The 22,718-nt window shown below is 41.1% G+C and overlaps 3 protein-coding genes across 3 annotated transcripts; all 3 read left to right on the forward strand.

The window, feature by feature from the left end:
- The first annotated feature begins 686 nt into the window (after positions 1–686).
- Positions 687–2,508, forward strand: LOC123003321 (trichohyalin-like). Its single transcript, XM_044395515.1, has 2 exons — positions 687–1,916; positions 2,377–2,508. Exons 1-2 carry the CDS (start codon positions 687–689, stop codon positions 2,506–2,508), a joined length of 1,362 nt encoding a protein of 453 aa, XP_044251450.1.
- A 6,262-nt stretch (positions 2,509–8,770) lies between these two features.
- Positions 8,771–10,592, forward strand: LOC123003319 (trichohyalin-like). Its single transcript, XM_044395513.1, has 2 exons — positions 8,771–10,000; positions 10,461–10,592. The coding sequence occupies exons 1-2, from the start codon at positions 8,771–8,773 to the stop codon at positions 10,590–10,592; spliced, it is 1,362 nt and encodes a 453-aa protein (XP_044251448.1).
- Positions 10,593–16,854: 6,262 nt separating this feature from the next.
- LOC123003318 (trichohyalin-like) lies at positions 16,855–18,676 on the forward strand. Its single transcript, XM_044395512.1, has 2 exons — positions 16,855–18,084; positions 18,545–18,676. The coding sequence occupies exons 1-2, from the start codon at positions 16,855–16,857 to the stop codon at positions 18,674–18,676; spliced, it is 1,362 nt and encodes a 453-aa protein (XP_044251447.1).
- Positions 18,677–22,718: the final 4,042 nt, after the last annotated feature.

Raw genomic sequence — 22,718 nt, forward strand, 5'->3', positions numbered from 1 at the left:
CCGGTTTACCTAATTCACCTAAGAATTGTCCCTAAAATCGGACATTGGTCGCCATCAAAAGGGTTATCCGAAGGTTGATAGCAGGTATAATCTAACCCTATATATTGACTCGTAATCCTAATCCCCGGATTAGTCTGTGAAAAACAGTTGCCGAGTGACAACGTATACCAGTATTTCTTTATTGTGCGTATGTTTTATACTCAGTTAATATCTTTACACCGGAAGTATAAAGTGAAAAGTACATAAAAGCCCACCAAAAAGTATAAGGTGAAAAGTAAACATAAAACCATAAAAAGTGAAAAGTGAATAAAAAACCAAAAAAAGTGAAAAAGTGTGCAAACTGAAAATAATAAAGTATTAATATACTTTTCTTCATTTGGTAAGTATTTTTATAAAGCAAAACATGATTCATCAATTTTATTGAACCTCAAACAATTTATCAAATAATTAAAATTATCCCTTAAATTGATTAAATCTACTGGTGAAATTCAGGTGGAATGTATATCATCAACAATAAATATTTCACCCAAATTCAGACCAAAGGGATTTTGGTGTAATTAGCAAACTAAATCAAGTTTAAGCATTTATGAAATTGTCTGAGGTTTTTAAGGTTTTATAAAAGTAATCATAATATTTATCATAACCCCTTACTTTATACATTTATTTTTAACAGCAAAATAAAGAGAATGCCGCGCGTATCTTCTTTATCTCAAGAGCAGCGCCGCCAAGCTGCACTTAGACGAAGCCGATCCCAATATGCTCAAAATGCGTCTGAAATAAGGACCCGCAATGCGCGGCACATTGCCTTGGCCCGCGCAAGTAATTTAGAGGTAGCAGAAGTAGCTCGCTCGCAAAATTCCGCTGCTCGCTCTCAAAGAAGGAGAAGTGAAAGGATTCGAGCCAGCGAACGATTGAGGAATACTGCCAATCGCGCTACCTGGAGATCGATCGAGGAAAATCGAGGACCCGAACGCGCACGGGACGCTGCAGCCCACGCCAGGGTCAGGTCGAATTCGGAAGAGCGACGACGACAGCAAGTGCAGAATACTGCAGCGCACGCAATCACTAGGTCGGATTCCGAGGAGCGACGACGACAGCAGGTGCAAAATACTGCTGACCATGCTACCTGGAGATCGATCGAGGAGAATCGAGGACCTGAACGCGCTCGGGATGCTGCAGCCCACGCCAGGGTCAGGTCGAATTCGGAAGAGCGACGACGACAGCAAGTGCAGAATACTGCAGCGCACGCAATCACTAGGTCGGATTCCGAGGAGCGACGACGACAGCAGGTGCAAAATACTGCTGACCATGCTACCTGGAGATCGATCGAGGAGAATCGGAGACCTGAACGCGCTCGGGATGCTGCAGCCCACGCCAGGGTCAGGTCGAATTCGGAAGAGCGACGACGACAGCAAGTGCAGAATACTGCAGCGCACGCAATCACTAGGTCGGATTCCGAGGAGCGACGACGACAGCAGGTGCAAAATACTGCTGACCATGCTACCTGGAGATCGATCGAGGAGAATCGAGGACCCGAACGCGTTCGGGATGCTGCAGCTCACAGGATCACAAGGAACAACCCCATCGCTAGGACACAGCAGCAAAGGACCAACACAGTGCATCATCGGGAAACTCGTCTTCAGAGGAGACTTCGGGAGCAGCAAATTCAGGAAATGGCTGAGGAGCGACTATTGACTTATAGGTCTAATTCACAAAATCGACAGGCGGAATCTTCAAGGCAGTCACAGCGCAATATTGCTGGAAGAGCACAACTTTCGGAGGATGAACGAGAGGATCAACGGGAACGCCAGCGACGGAGGAGTCGAGCTACTGCGAGGGAACAATATCTACGTAACATTAAGGACGGACCAACAAAGTTTTGTACGTGCTGTGGAGGAACGTGGTTTCCATCTCAGGTAAGTGGTTTGAACATACGTACTATTTCTTCTAAGTACCCCAACCTTAGTGTAGACAATGCCTTCTATTTAAGTAGAAAGTTTCCGAGTCCGTCCGGCAAATATCAATTTTGTAGCACATGTCGTCAAGGCGTTTCCAAAGGTAGGATACCATCCCTTTGTCTCTCGAATGGCTTCGACTTTCCAGAGATACCTGAATGCCTTAAAAACTTGACATGCCTTGAAGAGCGCCTTATCTCTCCTCGAATTCCTTTCATGCGCATTATATCCCTTGGATATGAGAGGCAATGCGGAATAAGAGGAGCTGTAGTCAATGTTCCGATTTCAGTACCTGATACTGTAAGCGCACTCCCGCGCACCTTTGATTCGACCCATGTGATCCAGGTTCACCTGAAAAGAAAGTTAGAATATTCCCATAATTTCATGACCGAAACTATTCGACCCGCTCGGGTCATTGAAGCTGTGCGATATTTGGTTAGCACTGAGCTCTACAGGAAGCACAACATATCCTTTGACGGTGATTGGCTCAATCAAATGGGTGCTGAAGAAGAGATACCTTTCATCGCAGATGAATCTGACCGAGAAGTTGTAGAACAGCTTCTTCGTCAACGTTCTCATTCTCAGTCAAATGACCAACAAGAAGGAGATTTAAATCCTGGAGGTCATGAAACCCTATTGGAAAACGACGATACTGGACTTCAGCGTATTGCTATGGCCCCTGGGGAAGGCCGCATTCCAACAAACTTAACCCTTGACGACGACGCAGAAGAACTTTCCTTCCCGACTATTTCTTGCGGCGAAATATTTAAGGGGAATTCGACCTATGCAAAAAAAGCTAGGTCGCAAATTCGTTTTTACGACCGTCGTTGCGCAATAGTACCCAAAGTCCTTTACATGTACAAGTTTTATGAAATGCAGCGAATTCAAAGTTCCATTTCCATTGCCCTACGAAAAAAATCAGGTACCGTAACTGCTGCAAATGTGAGGGATAATTCATTCGTTGACAGTCTTGTACAGCATGATGATGGATTTCATATTTTAAAAGGCCTCCGTTCAGCTCCAGCCCACTGGGAGGCCGAAAAAAAGAAAGTTATAGCCATGATTAGACAATTTGGGTTGCCAACATTCTTCATAACCCTCTCTGCTGCTGAATCTAAATGGAACGAACTGCTAGTTATTCTATCTCTTTTATTGGATAACAGAGACATTAGCGAGGAGGAGGCGGCAGCTCTATCTAGCGCCGAAAAAGCTAGATTAATCCGCTCAGACCCAGTAACATGCTCCCGGTACTTTGACTACAGGTTCCGACAATTAATGAAATTGTTCAAAAGCTCAGAGATATTTGGTGAGTTAAGACTGGTCCATTATTATTGGAGGATCGAGTTCCAGCACAGAGGATCGCCGCACTCTCATGGCATGTACTGGTTTTCTGGTGCCCCAAAACTAGAAGGACCCGATAACGCCGAAGAAGTCGCCAGCTTTATAGATCGGTTTATTACTGCCAGCGGGGACGATCCTGAATTGCAAGAAGTAATTCAATATCAGCGCCATAAGCACAGCGCTTCATGTTTAAGGGAACTACGAGGCCAACAATTCTGCCGTTTTAATATGCCATACCCACCAATGCCTGAAACTCTGGTTTTGTATCCGTTTGAAGAAAACGAAACCAACGTTGAAGAATATAAAGAAATATTTAAGAAAGTTAAAGAGCTTTTAAAGACTGTTTCCGAAGAAGAATCGGCCATGTTTAATAATTTTGAATATTTCCTCAGCCATCTTGAAATCTCATATGAGGAATACAAGTTCGCCATTCGTTCTAGCTTAAAAAAGCCCCAAGTATTTCTTCGACGTCAGTTTTCTGATAGGTTGCTGAATGCTTATAATAGAAATATTTTAGGCTTGCATAGAGCTAACATGGATATTCAATTTATCCTAGATGCTTACGCCTGTTGTAGTTATATTATTAACTACATAAACAAATCCAACCGTGGTGTGTCGCAACTGCTTCGAGAAGCAATGACAGAAATGACCCATGGAAATATTTCCGTCAAAAGAAAATTGCAGCATTTAGGGAGCAAGTTTATTAACGCTACAGAAATATCTGCCCAAGAAGCAGCTTACAATATTTTAGGGCTACACATGTCTGAGGCTAGTGAAGGAAATATTTTTATAAACACTTGCCATCCAGATAAAAGGGTCCGGATAGTGCGATCTAACAGAGTATTAGAACAGCTACCCGAAAACTCAACAGATATTTTTGAGCGAAACTTACTTGATCGATACGTGCAAAGACATGAACAACTAGAGTCGTTATGTCTTGCGGAATTTGCGGCTTGGTTCAAATTCTCCAAGCCAAATGCACGATCGGAACAGTCAAACGAAGAATATGACGAACCAATCGACTTTGATGCAGATGAAGAAAATAACGTTGCTGCTCAAAGTTACCCAATGCTAGATGGGACTGGTAGTGTAAAAAGACGTAATCATGCCCTTATTCTTAGGTGGGTTCGCTTCAGTCTAAACTCTTCTCCATCAGATTATTTTAGGGAGCACGTAATGCTCTTCTTCCCATGGAGAAGTGAAGAGACGGAACTCATTTCAAACGACAATGAAAGCACATTTAGGAATAATTTTGAAATTATTAAACGCAACAAAGAGCAGTATGATGTGTTTGACGACATGGAATTAGAGAGAGTTCTTCAAGATCTGCAAAATGTTGATAGAGAAGAAAATGGCCCCCTTCCCGAGGGGCCAGCTTCTCAATACCTTGATGAAGAATTCAGGGCTTTGGCAGTACCCGACGTCGGACAAAACGTTAATGTACTCCAAGATGACAATGCTGCAAATAATCCAGAAGATGGCGAACTTCCTCTTATAAGACTTCCTCCGATGGTATCTGACGATAACCTTTGCTCGCTTACCCGGTCTCTAAACTTTAAACAACGCCAGTATTACGCACACGTAATGCATAATGTTGCAGCCAAAAAAACTTTTTATGAATATGTTGGTGGAGGGGCCGGAGTAGGAAAAAGCAGATTGATTTCGACAATATTTCAGTCTATAACTTGGCGGGCAAATAAACTTGCTGGGGCAACAGATTCTGCAAAGGTTTTACTTTGTGCTCCTACTGGAAAAGCAGCTTTTGGGATTGGGGGACTAACGCTTCATTCAGTTTTCTCCCTTCCTGTTAATCAATCATCTGGTCCCTTAAGACCCTTAAGCAATGACACTTTAAATACAATGCATTGCAAGTTGATTGATATTCAATTAATTATTATAGATGAGATCTCGATGGTCGGGTCCAAAATGCTTGGATTCTTAGATCAAAGACTTCGTCAAATTTTTAGAAGTCAAGATATACGTTTTGGAGGCAAGTCTATAATAGTGTTTGGAGATCTAAAGCAGCTTAGCCCAGTTGGAGATCGTTGGATATTCGCAGGGGATGCATCCAATCCCTATAATGTTCTGGCAGGAGCAAGCCTTTGGAATAATTTTAAGTTTTTTGAGCTAACGGAAATAATGCGGCAACGTGACGACCACGCTTTTGCTTTGGCTTTGAATAATATGTCTGAAGCCAACATGTCAGATGCTGATATTGAGCTTTTCAGGACAAGAGTTGTTTCAGTAACCGATGTTCCCGACGACGCAATTCATTTATTCGGTTCTAATGCTGAGGTAAACGATTACAACTCCCTTAAGCTTGCCCAAATTAGGACTGAAGAATTTGTGTCAACTGCAGTAGATACAGTTAAAGCAGCTAATATGTCTGAAAACAGTCGAGAATCAACTCTTAGACGTGCCCAAAACATGAAGACCGCTGAAACTCAGGGTCTACCATATATTTTACACCTGAAGACAACAGCAAAATATATGGTTACCGTCAATATTGACACAAATGACGGACTTGTAAATGGGGCAACTGGTCAATTAATGCGAATTGACAACAGTATAGTTAACGGCTCATTATTAGTTACTGGACTGTGGATTAAGTTTACAGATTCCACTGTCGGTACTATAGCTAGGTCAAAAGTTCGAGGAAATGATCACCCAGACTGGACTCCAATTTATAAAACAGCCCGAGTATTCCAATGCGGGACTTCGGCGCATTCCTCTATTGATAGAAAACAATTTCCAGTTGTTCCTGCTGAGGCTATTACCATCCATAAGAGCCAAGGAGCAACCTACAGCAAAGTCGCAGTGCATCTTAAAAGAGGCATTAAGCGAGCACCGCTCTACGTAGGTTGCAGCAGAGCAACTAGCGCATCGGGTCTTTTCCTTTTAGGAGACTTTGTCCCTCCAACTAGTTTTGGAGCTACAAATGTCCAAGAAGAACTTGCAAGTTTAAGAGGGGAAAAGGCTTTGACTACGCAATATGAATTTTTGGTCAATGAAAATGAGGATATCTCTTTATATTACCACAACGTGGAATCTCTTCGCGCTCATCGCGAAGATGTTGCCAACGACAACATTATTTGTTCTGCGAACTTTTTATGTTTTGTTGAAACCTGGACTCTTCCACAAGAAGAGTACAATTTAAGGGATTTCGACATTATAAAAAGAATTGATAGCAATCGTTTGAATGGTCTTGGGAAGAACGGAATACTAATTTATGCTAAGCAAAACATTTCGCAAAATGTAGTATTTCTTTTTGAGACAAAGAAGTCTCAAAATCCAAGGGCAACGTATCAATCGATTGCATTTAATTATCTTGACACGTCATTTATAATTGTTTATAGGAGTCCCGGATTTCCCATTGCAAGATTTCGAAATGAAATTAAATCTGACGTCGAAAAGGTGCGCAGAATGGATAATACTAAAGTAGTAATATTAGGAGATTTTAATATTTGCAGATCCACAGGGACTGATATTCTGGAGGAACATTTAAATGCCTTTAACCTCTATTCAATCAATGATTCTCCCACAACGAAACAATTAACACAAATTGATTGGATATTTTCAGATTCTCGAATTCCATCAGCTCTTGCCATTACCTATGAGACCCCCTATAGCCACCACGATGGAATTTTTTTTAAGTATAGCTTGTAAGGTTAAAAGGTTAGAAAAATAACTAATTGTGTATAGCGTATTGTATATTTGTATTTTTATGGTATTCCTAATTTATTTATTTTATGTTATTTATCTACGTAGTTCTGAAAAATTGTATAAATATATATAAATAAATGATAATAATTTCCCCCTCGTGGATTGTGACCTTGTCGTGGTGTGGGGGCTGAGTACGTGAAATATTTTTATCTCACTGAAGCTAGCAACAATCCTTAAAAATTTAACATGATGTTACTAACATTGACTATTTCTTATAACTGCAAGGGTATATAAACTTCGGCTGACCGAAGTTAACTTCCTTTCTTGTTTTTAATTATAATCGGACGATTATATTATACAGCCACCATAGGAACGATCGGAAATTTAAACAGCTTCGAGGAATAGAAAATTATAGCTTTGGTGTTTTTGACATATTATCTTATACTATTCGGGATATAATTTTTTTTATTTTAAAGAATTTCCAATTCAATTTAATAAAAGTCGGATGACCCTATCAAATAAATGTCAAAGAAACGGTCAAAAAATAACGAAATTATTGTATAAAATGTTTTGCTTTGTTGACTTTGATCGTATTCTCTTTTACTCTGGGATATAGAATTTTAACATTTCAGAATTACGAATCATATTTTATAAAAAATCTATCGACTATATTATTATGCTGAATGGGGTGGTGTCAGGTGTCGAATGGAACCGGTGTACACGTGTCCAAATTTTAAGGTAGACCACCTAGGTATACCCGTTTTTCCTATTTTAAATTACAGAAATAAACACAATAAGGTTGATACGAACCTAGACAACAGGTAATAATGGAGTTATTACACAATCCTTAAAGTAGGTAATTAATCCGGTTTACCTAATTCACCTAAGAATTGTCCCTAAAATCGGACATTGGTCGCCATCAAAAGGGTTATTATTATGCTGAATGGGGTGGTGTCAGGTGTCGAATGGAACCGGTGTACACGTGTCCAAATTTTAAGGTAGACCACCTAGGTATACCCGTTTTTCCTATTTTAAATTACAGAAATAAACACAATAAGGTTGATACGAACCTAGACAACAGGTAATAATTGAGTTATTACACAATCCTTAAAGTAGGTAATCAATCCGGTTTACCTAATTCACCTAAGAATTGTCCCTAAAATCGGACATTGGTCGCCATCAAAAGGGTTATCCGAAGGTTGATAGCAGGTATAATCTAACCCTATATATTGACTCGTAATCCTAATCCCCGGATTAGTCTGTGAAAAACAGTTGCCGAGTGACAACGTATACCAGTATTTCTTTATTGTGCGTATGTTTTATACTCAGTTAATATCTTTACACCGGAAGTATAAAGTGAAAAGTACATAAAAGCCCACCAAAAAGTATAAGGTGAAAAGTAAACATAAAACCATAAAAAGTGAAAAGTGAATAAAAAACCAAAAAAAGTGAAAAAGTGTGCAAACTGAAAATAATAAAGTATTAATATACTTTTCTTCATTTGGTAAGTATTTTTATAAAGCAAAACATGATTCATCAATTTTATTGAACCTCAAACAATTTATCAAATAATTAAAATTATCCCTTAAATTGATTAAATCTACTGGTGAAATTCAGGTGGAATGTATATCATCAACAATAAATATTTCACCCAAATTCAGACCAAAGGGATTTTGGTGTAATTAGCAAACTAAATCAAGTTTAAGCATTTATGAAATTGTCTGAGGTTTTTAAGGTTTTATAAAAGTAATCATAATATTTATCATAACCCCTTACTTTATACATTTATTTTTAACAGCAAAATAAAGAGAATGCCGCGCGTATCTTCTTTATCTCAAGAGCAGCGCCGCCAAGCTGCACTTAGACGAAGCCGATCCCAATATGCTCAAAATGCGTCTGAAATAAGGACCCGCAATGCGCGGCACATTGCCTTGGCCCGCGCAAGTAATTTAGAGGTAGCAGAAGTAGCTCGCTCGCAAAATTCCGCTGCTCGCTCTCAAAGAAGGAGAAGTGAAAGGATTCGAGCCAGCGAACGATTGAGGAATACTGCCAATCGCGCTACCTGGAGATCGATCGAGGAAAATCGAGGACCCGAACGCGCACGGGACGCTGCAGCCCACGCCAGGGTCAGGTCGAATTCGGAAGAGCGACGACGACAGCAAGTGCAGAATACTGCAGCGCACGCAATCACTAGGTCGGATTCCGAGGAGCGACGACGACAGCAGGTGCAAAATACTGCTGACCATGCTACCTGGAGATCGATCGAGGAGAATCGAGGACCTGAACGCGCTCGGGATGCTGCAGCCCACGCCAGGGTCAGGTCGAATTCGGAAGAGCGACGACGACAGCAAGTGCAGAATACTGCAGCGCACGCAATCACTAGGTCGGATTCCGAGGAGCGACGACGACAGCAGGTGCAAAATACTGCTGACCATGCTACCTGGAGATCGATCGAGGAGAATCGGAGACCTGAACGCGCTCGGGATGCTGCAGCCCACGCCAGGGTCAGGTCGAATTCGGAAGAGCGACGACGACAGCAAGTGCAGAATACTGCAGCGCACGCAATCACTAGGTCGGATTCCGAGGAGCGACGACGACAGCAGGTGCAAAATACTGCTGACCATGCTACCTGGAGATCGATCGAGGAGAATCGAGGACCCGAACGCGTTCGGGATGCTGCAGCTCACAGGATCACAAGGAACAACCCCATCGCTAGGACACAGCAGCAAAGGACCAACACAGTGCATCATCGGGAAACTCGTCTTCAGAGGAGACTTCGGGAGCAGCAAATTCAGGAAATGGCTGAGGAGCGACTATTGACTTATAGGTCTAATTCACAAAATCGACAGGCGGAATCTTCAAGGCAGTCACAGCGCAATATTGCTGGAAGAGCACAACTTTCGGAGGATGAACGAGAGGATCAACGGGAACGCCAGCGACGGAGGAGTCGAGCTACTGCGAGGGAACAATATCTACGTAACATTAAGGACGGACCAACAAAGTTTTGTACGTGCTGTGGAGGAACGTGGTTTCCATCTCAGGTAAGTGGTTTGAACATACGTACTATTTCTTCTAAGTACCCCAACCTTAGTGTAGACAATGCCTTCTATTTAAGTAGAAAGTTTCCGAGTCCGTCCGGCAAATATCAATTTTGTAGCACATGTCGTCAAGGCGTTTCCAAAGGTAGGATACCATCCCTTTGTCTCTCGAATGGCTTCGACTTTCCAGAGATACCTGAATGCCTTAAAAACTTGACATGCCTTGAAGAGCGCCTTATCTCTCCTCGAATTCCTTTCATGCGCATTATATCCCTTGGATATGAGAGGCAATGCGGAATAAGAGGAGCTGTAGTCAATGTTCCGATTTCAGTACCTGATACTGTAAGCGCACTCCCGCGCACCTTTGATTCGACCCATGTGATCCAGGTTCACCTGAAAAGAAAGTTAGAATATTCCCATAATTTCATGACCGAAACTATTCGACCCGCTCGGGTCATTGAAGCTGTGCGATATTTGGTTAGCACTGAGCTCTACAGGAAGCACAACATATCCTTTGACGGTGATTGGCTCAATCAAATGGGTGCTGAAGAAGAGATACCTTTCATCGCAGATGAATCTGACCGAGAAGTTGTAGAACAGCTTCTTCGTCAACGTTCTCATTCTCAGTCAAATGACCAACAAGAAGGAGATTTAAATCCTGGAGGTCATGAAACCCTATTGGAAAACGACGATACTGGACTTCAGCGTATTGCTATGGCCCCTGGGGAAGGCCGCATTCCAACAAACTTAACCCTTGACGACGACGCAGAAGAACTTTCCTTCCCGACTATTTCTTGCGGCGAAATATTTAAGGGGAATTCGACCTATGCAAAAAAAGCTAGGTCGCAAATTCGTTTTTACGACCGTCGTTGCGCAATAGTACCCAAAGTCCTTTACATGTACAAGTTTTATGAAATGCAGCGAATTCAAAGTTCCATTTCCATTGCCCTACGAAAAAAATCAGGTACCGTAACTGCTGCAAATGTGAGGGATAATTCATTCGTTGACAGTCTTGTACAGCATGATGATGGATTTCATATTTTAAAAGGCCTCCGTTCAGCTCCAGCCCACTGGGAGGCCGAAAAAAAGAAAGTTATAGCCATGATTAGACAATTTGGGTTGCCAACATTCTTCATAACCCTCTCTGCTGCTGAATCTAAATGGAACGAACTGCTAGTTATTCTATCTCTTTTATTGGATAACAGAGACATTAGCGAGGAGGAGGCGGCAGCTCTATCTAGCGCCGAAAAAGCTAGATTAATCCGCTCAGACCCAGTAACATGCTCCCGGTACTTTGACTACAGGTTCCGACAATTAATGAAATTGTTCAAAAGCTCAGAGATATTTGGTGAGTTAAGACTGGTCCATTATTATTGGAGGATCGAGTTCCAGCACAGAGGATCGCCGCACTCTCATGGCATGTACTGGTTTTCTGGTGCCCCAAAACTAGAAGGACCCGATAACGCCGAAGAAGTCGCCAGCTTTATAGATCGGTTTATTACTGCCAGCGGGGACGATCCTGAATTGCAAGAAGTAATTCAATATCAGCGCCATAAGCACAGCGCTTCATGTTTAAGGGAACTACGAGGCCAACAATTCTGCCGTTTTAATATGCCATACCCACCAATGCCTGAAACTCTGGTTTTGTATCCGTTTGAAGAAAACGAAACCAACGTTGAAGAATATAAAGAAATATTTAAGAAAGTTAAAGAGCTTTTAAAGACTGTTTCCGAAGAAGAATCGGCCATGTTTAATAATTTTGAATATTTCCTCAGCCATCTTGAAATCTCATATGAGGAATACAAGTTCGCCATTCGTTCTAGCTTAAAAAAGCCCCAAGTATTTCTTCGACGTCAGTTTTCTGATAGGTTGCTGAATGCTTATAATAGAAATATTTTAGGCTTGCATAGAGCTAACATGGATATTCAATTTATCCTAGATGCTTACGCCTGTTGTAGTTATATTATTAACTACATAAACAAATCCAACCGTGGTGTGTCGCAACTGCTTCGAGAAGCAATGACAGAAATGACCCATGGAAATATTTCCGTCAAAAGAAAATTGCAGCATTTAGGGAGCAAGTTTATTAACGCTACAGAAATATCTGCCCAAGAAGCAGCTTACAATATTTTAGGGCTACACATGTCTGAGGCTAGTGAAGGAAATATTTTTATAAACACTTGCCATCCAGATAAAAGGGTCCGGATAGTGCGATCTAACAGAGTATTAGAACAGCTACCCGAAAACTCAACAGATATTTTTGAGCGAAACTTACTTGATCGATACGTGCAAAGACATGAACAACTAGAGTCGTTATGTCTTGCGGAATTTGCGGCTTGGTTCAAATTCTCCAAGCCAAATGCACGATCGGAACAGTCAAACGAAGAATATGACGAACCAATCGACTTTGATGCAGATGAAGAAAATAACGTTGCTGCTCAAAGTTACCCAATGCTAGATGGGACTGGTAGTGTAAAAAGACGTAATCATGCCCTTATTCTTAGGTGGGTTCGCTTCAGTCTAAACTCTTCTCCATCAGATTATTTTAGGGAGCACGTAATGCTCTTCTTCCCATGGAGAAGTGAAGAGACGGAACTCATTTCAAACGACAATGAAAGCACATTTAGGAATAATTTTGAAATTATTAAACGCAACAAAGAGCAGTATGATGTGTTTGACGACATGGAATTAGAGAGAGTTCTTCAAGATCTGCAAAATGTTGATAGAGAAGAAAATGGCCCCCTTCCCGAGGGGCCAGCTTCTCAATACCTTGATGAAGAATTCAGGGCTTTGGCAGTACCCGACGTCGGACAAAACGTTAATGTACTCCAAGATGACAATGCTGCAAATAATCCAGAAGATGGCGAACTTCCTCTTATAAGACTTCCTCCGATGGTATCTGACGATAACCTTTGCTCGCTTACCCGGTCTCTAAACTTTAAACAACGCCAGTATTACGCACACGTAATGCATAATGTTGCAGCCAAAAAAACTTTTTATGAATATGTTGGTGGAGGGGCCGGAGTAGGAAAAAGCAGATTGATTTCGACAATATTTCAGTCTATAACTTGGCGGGCAAATAAACTTGCTGGGGCAACAGATTCTGCAAAGGTTTTACTTTGTGCTCCTACTGGAAAAGCAGCTTTTGGGATTGGGGGACTAACGCTTCATTCAGTTTTCTCCCTTCCTGTTAATCAATCATCTGGTCCCTTAAGACCCTTAAGCAATGACACTTTAAATACAATGCATTGCAAGTTGATTGATATTCAATTAATTATTATAGATGAGATCTCGATGGTCGGGTCCAAAATGCTTGGATTCTTAGATCAAAGACTTCGTCAAATTTTTAGAAGTCAAGATATACGTTTTGGAGGCAAGTCTATAATAGTGTTTGGAGATCTAAAGCAGCTTAGCCCAGTTGGAGATCGTTGGATATTCGCAGGGGATGCATCCAATCCCTATAATGTTCTGGCAGGAGCAAGCCTTTGGAATAATTTTAAGTTTTTTGAGCTAACGGAAATAATGCGGCAACGTGACGACCACGCTTTTGCTTTGGCTTTGAATAATATGTCTGAAGCCAACATGTCAGATGCTGATATTGAGCTTTTCAGGACAAGAGTTGTTTCAGTAACCGATGTTCCCGACGACGCAATTCATTTATTCGGTTCTAATGCTGAGGTAAACGATTACAACTCCCTTAAGCTTGCCCAAATTAGGACTGAAGAATTTGTGTCAACTGCAGTAGATACAGTTAAAGCAGCTAATATGTCTGAAAACAGTCGAGAATCAACTCTTAGACGTGCCCAAAACATGAAGACCGCTGAAACTCAGGGTCTACCATATATTTTACACCTGAAGACAACAGCAAAATATATGGTTACCGTCAATATTGACACAAATGACGGACTTGTAAATGGGGCAACTGGTCAATTAATGCGAATTGACAACAGTATAGTTAACGGCTCATTATTAGTTACTGGACTGTGGATTAAGTTTACAGATTCCACTGTCGGTACTATAGCTAGGTCAAAAGTTCGAGGAAATGATCACCCAGACTGGACTCCAATTTATAAAACAGCCCGAGTATTCCAATGCGGGACTTCGGCGCATTCCTCTATTGATAGAAAACAATTTCCAGTTGTTCCTGCTGAGGCTATTACCATCCATAAGAGCCAAGGAGCAACCTACAGCAAAGTCGCAGTGCATCTTAAAAGAGGCATTAAGCGAGCACCGCTCTACGTAGGTTGCAGCAGAGCAACTAGCGCATCGGGTCTTTTCCTTTTAGGAGACTTTGTCCCTCCAACTAGTTTTGGAGCTACAAATGTCCAAGAAGAACTTGCAAGTTTAAGAGGGGAAAAGGCTTTGACTACGCAATATGAATTTTTGGTCAATGAAAATGAGGATATCTCTTTATATTACCACAACGTGGAATCTCTTCGCGCTCATCGCGAAGATGTTGCCAACGACAACATTATTTGTTCTGCGAACTTTTTATGTTTTGTTGAAACCTGGACTCTTCCACAAGAAGAGTACAATTTAAGGGATTTCGACATTATAAAAAGAATTGATAGCAATCGTTTGAATGGTCTTGGGAAGAACGGAATACTAATTTATGCTAAGCAAAACATTTCGCAAAATGTAGTATTTCTTTTTGAGACAAAGAAGTCTCAAAATCCAAGGGCAACGTATCAATCGATTGCATTTAATTATCTTGACACGTCATTTATAATTGTTTATAGGAGTCCCGGATTTCCCATTGCAAGATTTCGAAATGAAATTAAATCTGACGTCGAAAAGGTGCGCAGAATGGATAATACTAAAGTAGTAATATTAGGAGATTTTAATATTTGCAGATCCACAGGGACTGATATTCTGGAGGAACATTTAAATGCCTTTAACCTCTATTCAATCAATGATTCTCCCACAACGAAACAATTAACACAAATTGATTGGATATTTTCAGATTCTCGAATTCCATCAGCTCTTGCCATTACCTATGAGACCCCCTATAGCCACCACGATGGAATTTTTTTTAAGTATAGCTTGTAAGGTTAAAAGGTTAGAAAAATAACTAATTGTGTATAGCGTATTGTATATTTGTATTTTTATGGTATTCCTAATTTATTTATTTTATGTTATTTATCTACGTAGTTCTGAAAAATTGTATAAATATATATAAATAAATGATAATAATTTCCCCCTCGTGGATTGTGACCTTGTCGTGGTGTGGGGGCTGAGTACGTGAAATATTTTTATCTCACTGAAGCTAGCAACAATCCTTAAAAATTTAACATGATGTTACTAACATTGACTATTTCTTATAACTGCAAGGGTATATAAACTTCGGCTGACCGAAGTTAACTTCCTTTCTTGTTTTTAATTATAATCGGACGATTATATTATACAGCCACCATAGGAACGATCGGAAATTTAAACAGCTTCGAGGAATAGAAAATTATAGCTTTGGTGTTTTTGACATATTATCTTATACTATTCGGGATATAATTTTTTTTATTTTAAAGAATTTCCAATTCAATTTAATAAAAGTCGGATGACCCTATCAAATAAATGTCAAAGAAACGGTCAAAAAATAACGAAATTATTGTATAAAATGTTTTGCTTTGTTGACTTTGATCGTATTCTCTTTTACTCTGGGATATAGAATTTTAACATTTCAGAATTACGAATCATATTTTATAAAAAATCTATCGACTATATTATTATGCTGAATGGGGTGGTGTCAGGTGTCGAATGGAACCGGTGTACACGTGTCCAAATTTTAAGGTAGACCACCTAGGTATACCCGTTTTTCCTATTTTAAATTACAGAAATAAACACAATAAGGTTGATACGAACCTAGACAACAGGTAATAATGGAGTTATTACACAATCCTTAAAGTAGGTAATTAATCCGGTTTACCTAATTCACCTAAGAATTGTCCCTAAAATCGGACATTGGTCGCCATCAAAAGGGTTATTATTATGCTGAATGGGGTGGTGTCAGGTGTCGAATGGAACCGGTGTACACGTGTCCAAATTTTAAGGTAGACCACCTAGGTATACCCGTTTTTCCTATTTTAAATTACAGAAATAAACACAATAAGGTTGATACGAACCTAGACAACAGGTAATAATTGAGTTATTACACAATCCTTAAAGTAGGTAATCAATCCGGTTTACCTAATTCACCTAAGAATTGTCCCTAAAATCGGACATTGGTCGCCATCAAAAGGGTTATCCGAAGGTTGATAGCAGGTATAATCTAACCCTATATATTGACTCGTAATCCTAATCCCCGGATTAGTCTGTGAAAAACAGTTGCCGAGTGACAACGTATACCAGTATTTCTTTATTGTGCGTATGTTTTATACTCAGTTAATATCTTTACACCGGAAGTATAAAGTGAAAAGTACATAAAAGCCCACCAAAAAGTATAAGGTGAAAAGTAAACATAAAACCATAAAAAGTGAAAAGTGAATAAAAAACCAAAAAAAGTGAAAAAGTGTGCAAACTGAAAATAATAAAGTATTAATATACTTTTCTTCATTTGGTAAGTATTTTTATAAAGCAAAACATGATTCATCAATTTTATTGAACCTCAAACAATTTATCAAATAATTAAAATTATCCCTTAAATTGATTAAATCTACTGGTGAAATTCAGGTGGAATGTATATCATCAACAATAAATATTTCACCCAAATTCAGACCAAAGGGATTTTGGTGTAATTAGCAAACTAAATCAAGTTTAAGCATTTATGAAATTGTCTGAGGTTTTTAAGGTTTTATAAAAGTAATCATAATATTTATCATAACCCCTTACTTTATACATTTATTTTTAACAGCAAAATAAAGAGAATGCCGCGCGTATCTTCTTTATCTCAAGAGCAGCGCCGCCAAGCTGCACTTAGACGAAGCCGATCCCAATATGCTCAAAATGCGTCTGAAATAAGGACCCGCAATGCGCGGCACATTGCCTTGGCCCGCGCAAGTAATTTAGAGGTAGCAGAAGTAGCTCGCTCGCAAAATTCCGCTGCTCGCTCTCAAAGAAGGAGAAGTGAAAGGATTCGAGCCAGCGAACGATTGAGGAATACTGCCAATCGCGCTACCTGGAGATCGATCGAGGAAAATCGAGGACCCGAACGCGCACGGGACGCTGCAGCCCACGCCAGGGTCAGGTCGAATTCGGAAGAGCGACGACGACAGCAAGTGCAGAATACTGCAGCGCACGCAATCACTAGGTCGGATTCCGAGGAGCGACGACGACAGCAGGTGCAAAATACTGCTGACCATGCTACCTGGAGATCGATCGAGGAGAATCGAGGACCTGAACGCGCTCGGGATGCTGCAGCCCACGCCAGGGTCAGGTCGAATTCGGAAGAGCGACGACGACAGCAAGTGCAGAATACTGCAGCGCACGCAATCACTAGGTCGGATTCCGAGGAGCGACGACGACAGCAGGTGCAAAATACTGCTGACCATGCTACCTGGAGATCGATCGAGGAGAATCGGAGACCTGAACGCGCTCGGGATGCTGCAGCCCACGCCAGGGTCAGGTCGAATTCGGAAGAGCGACGACGACAGCAAGTGCAGAATACTGCAGCGCACGCAATCACTAGGTCGGATTCCGAGGAGCGACGACGACAGCAGGTGCAAAATACTGCTGACCATGCTACCTGGAGATCGATCGAGGAGAATCGAGGACCCGAACGCGTTCGGGATGCTGCAGCTCACAGGATCACAAGGAACAACCCCATCGCTAGGACACAGCAGCAAAGGACCAACACAGTGCATCATCGGGAAACTCGTCTTCAGAGGAGACTTCGGGAGCAGCAAATTCAGGAAATGGCTGAGGAGCGACTATTGACTTATAGGTCTAATTCACAAAATCGACAGGCGGAATCTTCAAGGCAGTCACAGCGCAATATTGCTGGAAGAGCACAACTTTCGGAGGATGAACGAGAGGATCAACGGGAACGCCAGCGACGGAGGAGTCGAGCTACTGCGAGGGAACAATATCTACGTAACATTAAGGACGGACCAACAAAGTTTTGTACGTGCTGTGGAGGAACGTGGTTTCCATCTCAGGTAAGTGGTTTGAACATACGTACTATTTCTTCTAAGTACCCCAACCTTAGTGTAGACAATGCCTTCTATTTAAGTAGAAAGTTTCCGAGTCCGTCCGGCAAATATCAATTTTGTAGCACATGTCGTCAAGGCGTTTCCAAAGGTAGGATACCATCCCTTTGTCTCTCGAATGGCTTCGACTTTCCAGAGATACCTGAATGCCTTAAAAACTTGACATGCCTTGAAGAGCGCCTTATCTCTCCTCGAATTCCTTTCATGCGCATTATATCCCTTGGATATGAGAGGCAATGCGGAATAAGAGGAGCTGTAGTCAATGTTCCGATTTCAGTACCTGATACTGTAAGCGCACTCCCGCGCACCTTTGATTCGACCCATGTGATCCAGGTTCACCTGAAAAGAAAGTTAGAATATTCCCATAATTTCATGACCGAAACTATTCGACCCGCTCGGGTCATTGAAGCTGTGCGATATTTGGTTAGCACTGAGCTCTACAGGAAGCACAACATATCCTTTGACGGTGATTGGCTCAATCAAATGGGTGCTGAAGAAGAGATACCTTTCATCGCAGATGAATCTGACCGAGAAGTTGTAGAACAGCTTCTTCGTCAACGTTCTCATTCTCAGTCAAATGACCAACAAGAAGGAGATTTAAATCCTGGAGGTCATGAAACCCTATTGGAAAACGACGATACTGGACTTCAGCGTATTGCTATGGCCCCTGGGGAAGGCCGCATTCCAACAAACTTAACCCTTGACGACGACGCAGAAGAACTTTCCTTCCCGACTATTTCTTGCGGCGAAATATTTAAGGGGAATTCGACCTATGCAAAAAAAGCTAGGTCGCAAATTCGTTTTTACGACCGTCGTTGCGCAATAGTACCCAAAGTCCTTTACATGTACAAGTTTTATGAAATGCAGCGAATTCAAAGTTCCATTTCCATTGCCCTACGAAAAAAATCAGGTACCGTAACTGCTGCAAATGTGAGGGATAATTCATTCGTTGACAGTCTTGTACAGCATGATGATGGATTTCATATTTTAAAAGGCCTCCGTTCAGCTCCAGCCCACTGGGAGGCCGAAAAAAAGAAAGTTATAGCCATGATTAGACAATTTGGGTTGCCAACATTCTTCATAACCCTCTCTGCTGCTGAATCTAAATGGAACGAACTGCTAGTTATTCTATCTCTTTTATTGGATAACAGAGACATTAGCGAGGAGGAGGCGGCAGCTCTATCTAGCGCCGAAAAAGCTAGATTAATCCGCTCAGACCCAGTAACATGCTCCCGGTACTTTGACTACAGGTTCCGACAATTAATGAAATTGTTCAAAAGCTCAGAGATATTTGGTGAGTTAAGACTGGTCCATTATTATTGGAGGATCGAGTTCCAGCACAGAGGATCGCCGCACTCTCATGGCATGTACTGGTTTTCTGGTGCCCCAAAACTAGAAGGACCCGATAACGCCGAAGAAGTCGCCAGCTTTATAGATCGGTTTATTACTGCCAGCGGGGACGATCCTGAATTGCAAGAAGTAATTCAATATCAGCGCCATAAGCACAGCGCTTCATGTTTAAGGGAACTACGAGGCCAACAATTCTGCCGTTTTAATATGCCATACCCACCAATGCCTGAAACTCTGGTTTTGTATCCGTTTGAAGAAAACGAAACCAACGTTGAAGAATATAAAGAAATATTTAAGAAAGTTAAAGAGCTTTTAAAGACTGTTTCCGAAGAAGAATCGGCCATGTTTAATAATTTTGAATATTTCCTCAGCCATCTTGAAATCTCATATGAGGAATACAAGTTCGCCATTCGTTCTAGCTTAAAAAAGCCCCAAGTATTTCTTCGACGTCAGTTTTCTGATAGGTTGCTGAATGCTTATAATAGAAATATTTTAGGCTTGCATAGAGCTAACATGGATATTCAATTTATCCTAGATGCTTACGCCTGTTGTAGTTATATTATTAACTACATAAACAAATCCAACCGTGGTGTGTCGCAACTGCTTCGAGAAGCAATGACAGAAATGACCCATGGAAATATTTCCGTCAAAAGAAAATTGCAGCATTTAGGGAGCAAGTTTATTAACGCTACAGAAATATCTGCCCAAGAAGCAGCTTACAATATTTTAGGGCTACACATGTCTGAGGCTAGTGAAGGAAATATTTTTATAAACACTTGCCATCCAGATAAAAGGGTCCGGATAGTGCGATCTAACAGAGTATTAGAACAGCTACCCGAAAACTCAACAGATATTTTTGAGCGAAACTTACTTGATCGATACGTGCAAAGACATGAACAACTAGAGTCGTTATGTCTTGCGGAATTTGCGGCTTGGTTCAAATTCTCCAAGCCAAATGCACGATCGGAACAGTCAAACGAAGAATATGACGAACCAATCGACTTTGATGCAGATGAAGAAAATAACGTTGCTGCTCAAAGTTACCCAATGCTAGATGGGACTGGTAGTGTAAAAAGACGTAATCATGCCCTTATTCTTAGGTGGGTTCGCTTCAGTCTAAACTCTTCTCCATCAGATTATTTTAGGGAGCACGTAATGCTCTTCTTCCCATGGAGAAGTGAAGAGACGGAACTCATTTCAAACGACAATGAAAGCACATTTAGGAATAATTTTGAAATTATTAAACGCAACAAAGAGCAGTATGATGTGTTTGACGACATGGAATTAGAGAGAGTTCTTCAAGATCTGCAAAATGTTGATAGAGAAGAAAATGGCCCCCTTCCCGAGGGGCCAGCTTCTCAATACCTTGATGAAGAATTCAGGGCTTTGGCAGTACCCGACGTCGGACAAAACGTTAATGTACTCCAAGATGACAATGCTGCAAATAATCCAGAAGATGGCGAACTTCCTCTTATAAGACTTCCTCCGATGGTATCTGACGATAACCTTTGCTCGCTTACCCGGTCTCTAAACTTTAAACAACGCCAGTATTACGCACACGTAATGCATAATGTTGCAGCCAAAAAAACTTTTTATGAATATGTTGGTGGAGGGGCCGGAGTAGGAAAAAGCAGATTGATTTCGACAATATTTCAGTCTATAACTTGGCGGGCAAATAAACTTGCTGGGGCAACAGATTCTGCAAAGGTTTTACTTTGTGCTCCTACTGGAAAAGCAGCTTTTGGGATTGGGGGACTAACGCTTCATTCAGTTTTCTCCCTTCCTGTTAATCAATCATCTGGTCCCTTAAGACCCTTAAGCAATGACACTTTAAATACAATGCATTGCAAGTTGATTGATATTCAATTAATTATTATAGATGAGATCTCGATGGTCGGGTCCAAAATGCTTGGATTCTTAGATCAAAGACTTCGTCAAATTTTTAGAAGTCAAGATATACGTTTTGGAGGCAAGTCTATAATAGTGTTTGGAGATCTAAAGCAGCTTAGCCCAGTTGGAGATCGTTGGATATTCGCAGGGGATGCATCCAATCCCTATAATGTTCTGGCAGGAGCAAGCCTTTGGAATAATTTTAAGTTTTTTGAGCTAACGGAAATAATGCGGCAACGTGACGACCACGCTTTTGCTTTGGCTTTGAATAATATGTCTGAAGCCAACATGTCAGATGCTGATATTGAGCTTTTCAGGACAAGAGTTGTTTCAGTAACCGATGTTCCCGACGACGCAATTCATTTATTCGGTTCTAATGCTGAGGTAAACGATTACAACTCCCTTAAGCTTGCCCAAATTAGGACTGAAGAATTTGTGTCAACTGCAGTAGATACAGTTAAAGCAGCTAATATGTCTGAAAACAGTCGAGAATCAACTCTTAGACGTGCCCAAAACATGAAGACCGCTGAAACTCAGGGTCTACCATATATTTTACACCTGAAGACAACAGCAAAATATATGGTTACCGTCAATATTGACACAAATGACGGACTTGTAAATGGGGCAACTGGTCAATTAATGCGAATTGACAACAGTATAGTTAACGGCTCATTATTAGTTACTGGACTGTGGATTAAGTTTACAGATTCCACTGTCGGTACTATAGCTAGGTCAAAAGTTCGAGGAAATGATCACCCAGACTGGACTCCAATTTATAAAACAGCCCGAGTATTCCAATGCGGGACTTCGGCGCATTCCTCTATTGATAGAAAACAATTTCCAGTTGTTCCTGCTGAGGCTATTACCATCCATAAGAGCCAAGGAGCAACCTACAGCAAAGTCGCAGTGCATCTTAAAAGAGGCATTAAGCGAGCACCGCTCTACGTAGGTTGCAGCAGAGCAACTAGCGCATCGGGTCTTTTCCTTTTAGGAGACTTTGTCCCTCCAACTAGTTTTGGAGCTACAAATGTCCAAGAAGAACTTGCAAGTTTAAGAGGGGAAAAGGCTTTGACTACGCAATATGAATTTTTGGTCAATGAAAATGAGGATATCTCTTTATATTACCACAACGTGGAATCTCTTCGCGCTCATCGCGAAGATGTTGCCAACGACAACATTATTTGTTCTGCGAACTTTTTATGTTTTGTTGAAACCTGGACTCTTCCACAAGAAGAGTACAATTTAAGGGATTTCGACATTATAAAAAGAATTGATAGCAATCGTTTGAATGGTCTTGGGAAGAACGGAATACTAATTTATGCTAAGCAAAACATTTCGCAAAA

The sequence above is a fragment of the Drosophila takahashii genome, chromosome 3R (genome assembly GCF_030179915.1).
Source record: "Drosophila takahashii strain IR98-3 E-12201 chromosome 3R, DtakHiC1v2, whole genome shotgun sequence".
Lineage (NCBI taxonomy): Eukaryota > Metazoa > Arthropoda > Insecta > Diptera > Drosophilidae > Drosophila > Drosophila takahashii.

Bases quoted from the DNA above. Each gene is read 5' to 3' on its own strand.
- LOC123003321 (XM_044395515.1), top strand. From the start codon at position 687: ATGCCGCGCGTATCTTCTTTATCTCAAGAGCAGCGCCGCCAAGCTGCA. The intron at 1,917-2,376 runs GTAAGTGGTTTG...GGGTCATTGAAG, and splicing joins GAACGTGGTTTCCATCTCAG to CTGTGCGATATTTGGTTAGC.
- LOC123003319 (XM_044395513.1), top strand. From the start codon at position 8,771: ATGCCGCGCGTATCTTCTTTATCTCAAGAGCAGCGCCGCCAAGCTGCA. The intron at 10,001-10,460 runs GTAAGTGGTTTG...GGGTCATTGAAG, and splicing joins GAACGTGGTTTCCATCTCAG to CTGTGCGATATTTGGTTAGC.
- LOC123003318 (XM_044395512.1), top strand. From the start codon at position 16,855: ATGCCGCGCGTATCTTCTTTATCTCAAGAGCAGCGCCGCCAAGCTGCA. The intron at 18,085-18,544 runs GTAAGTGGTTTG...GGGTCATTGAAG, and splicing joins GAACGTGGTTTCCATCTCAG to CTGTGCGATATTTGGTTAGC.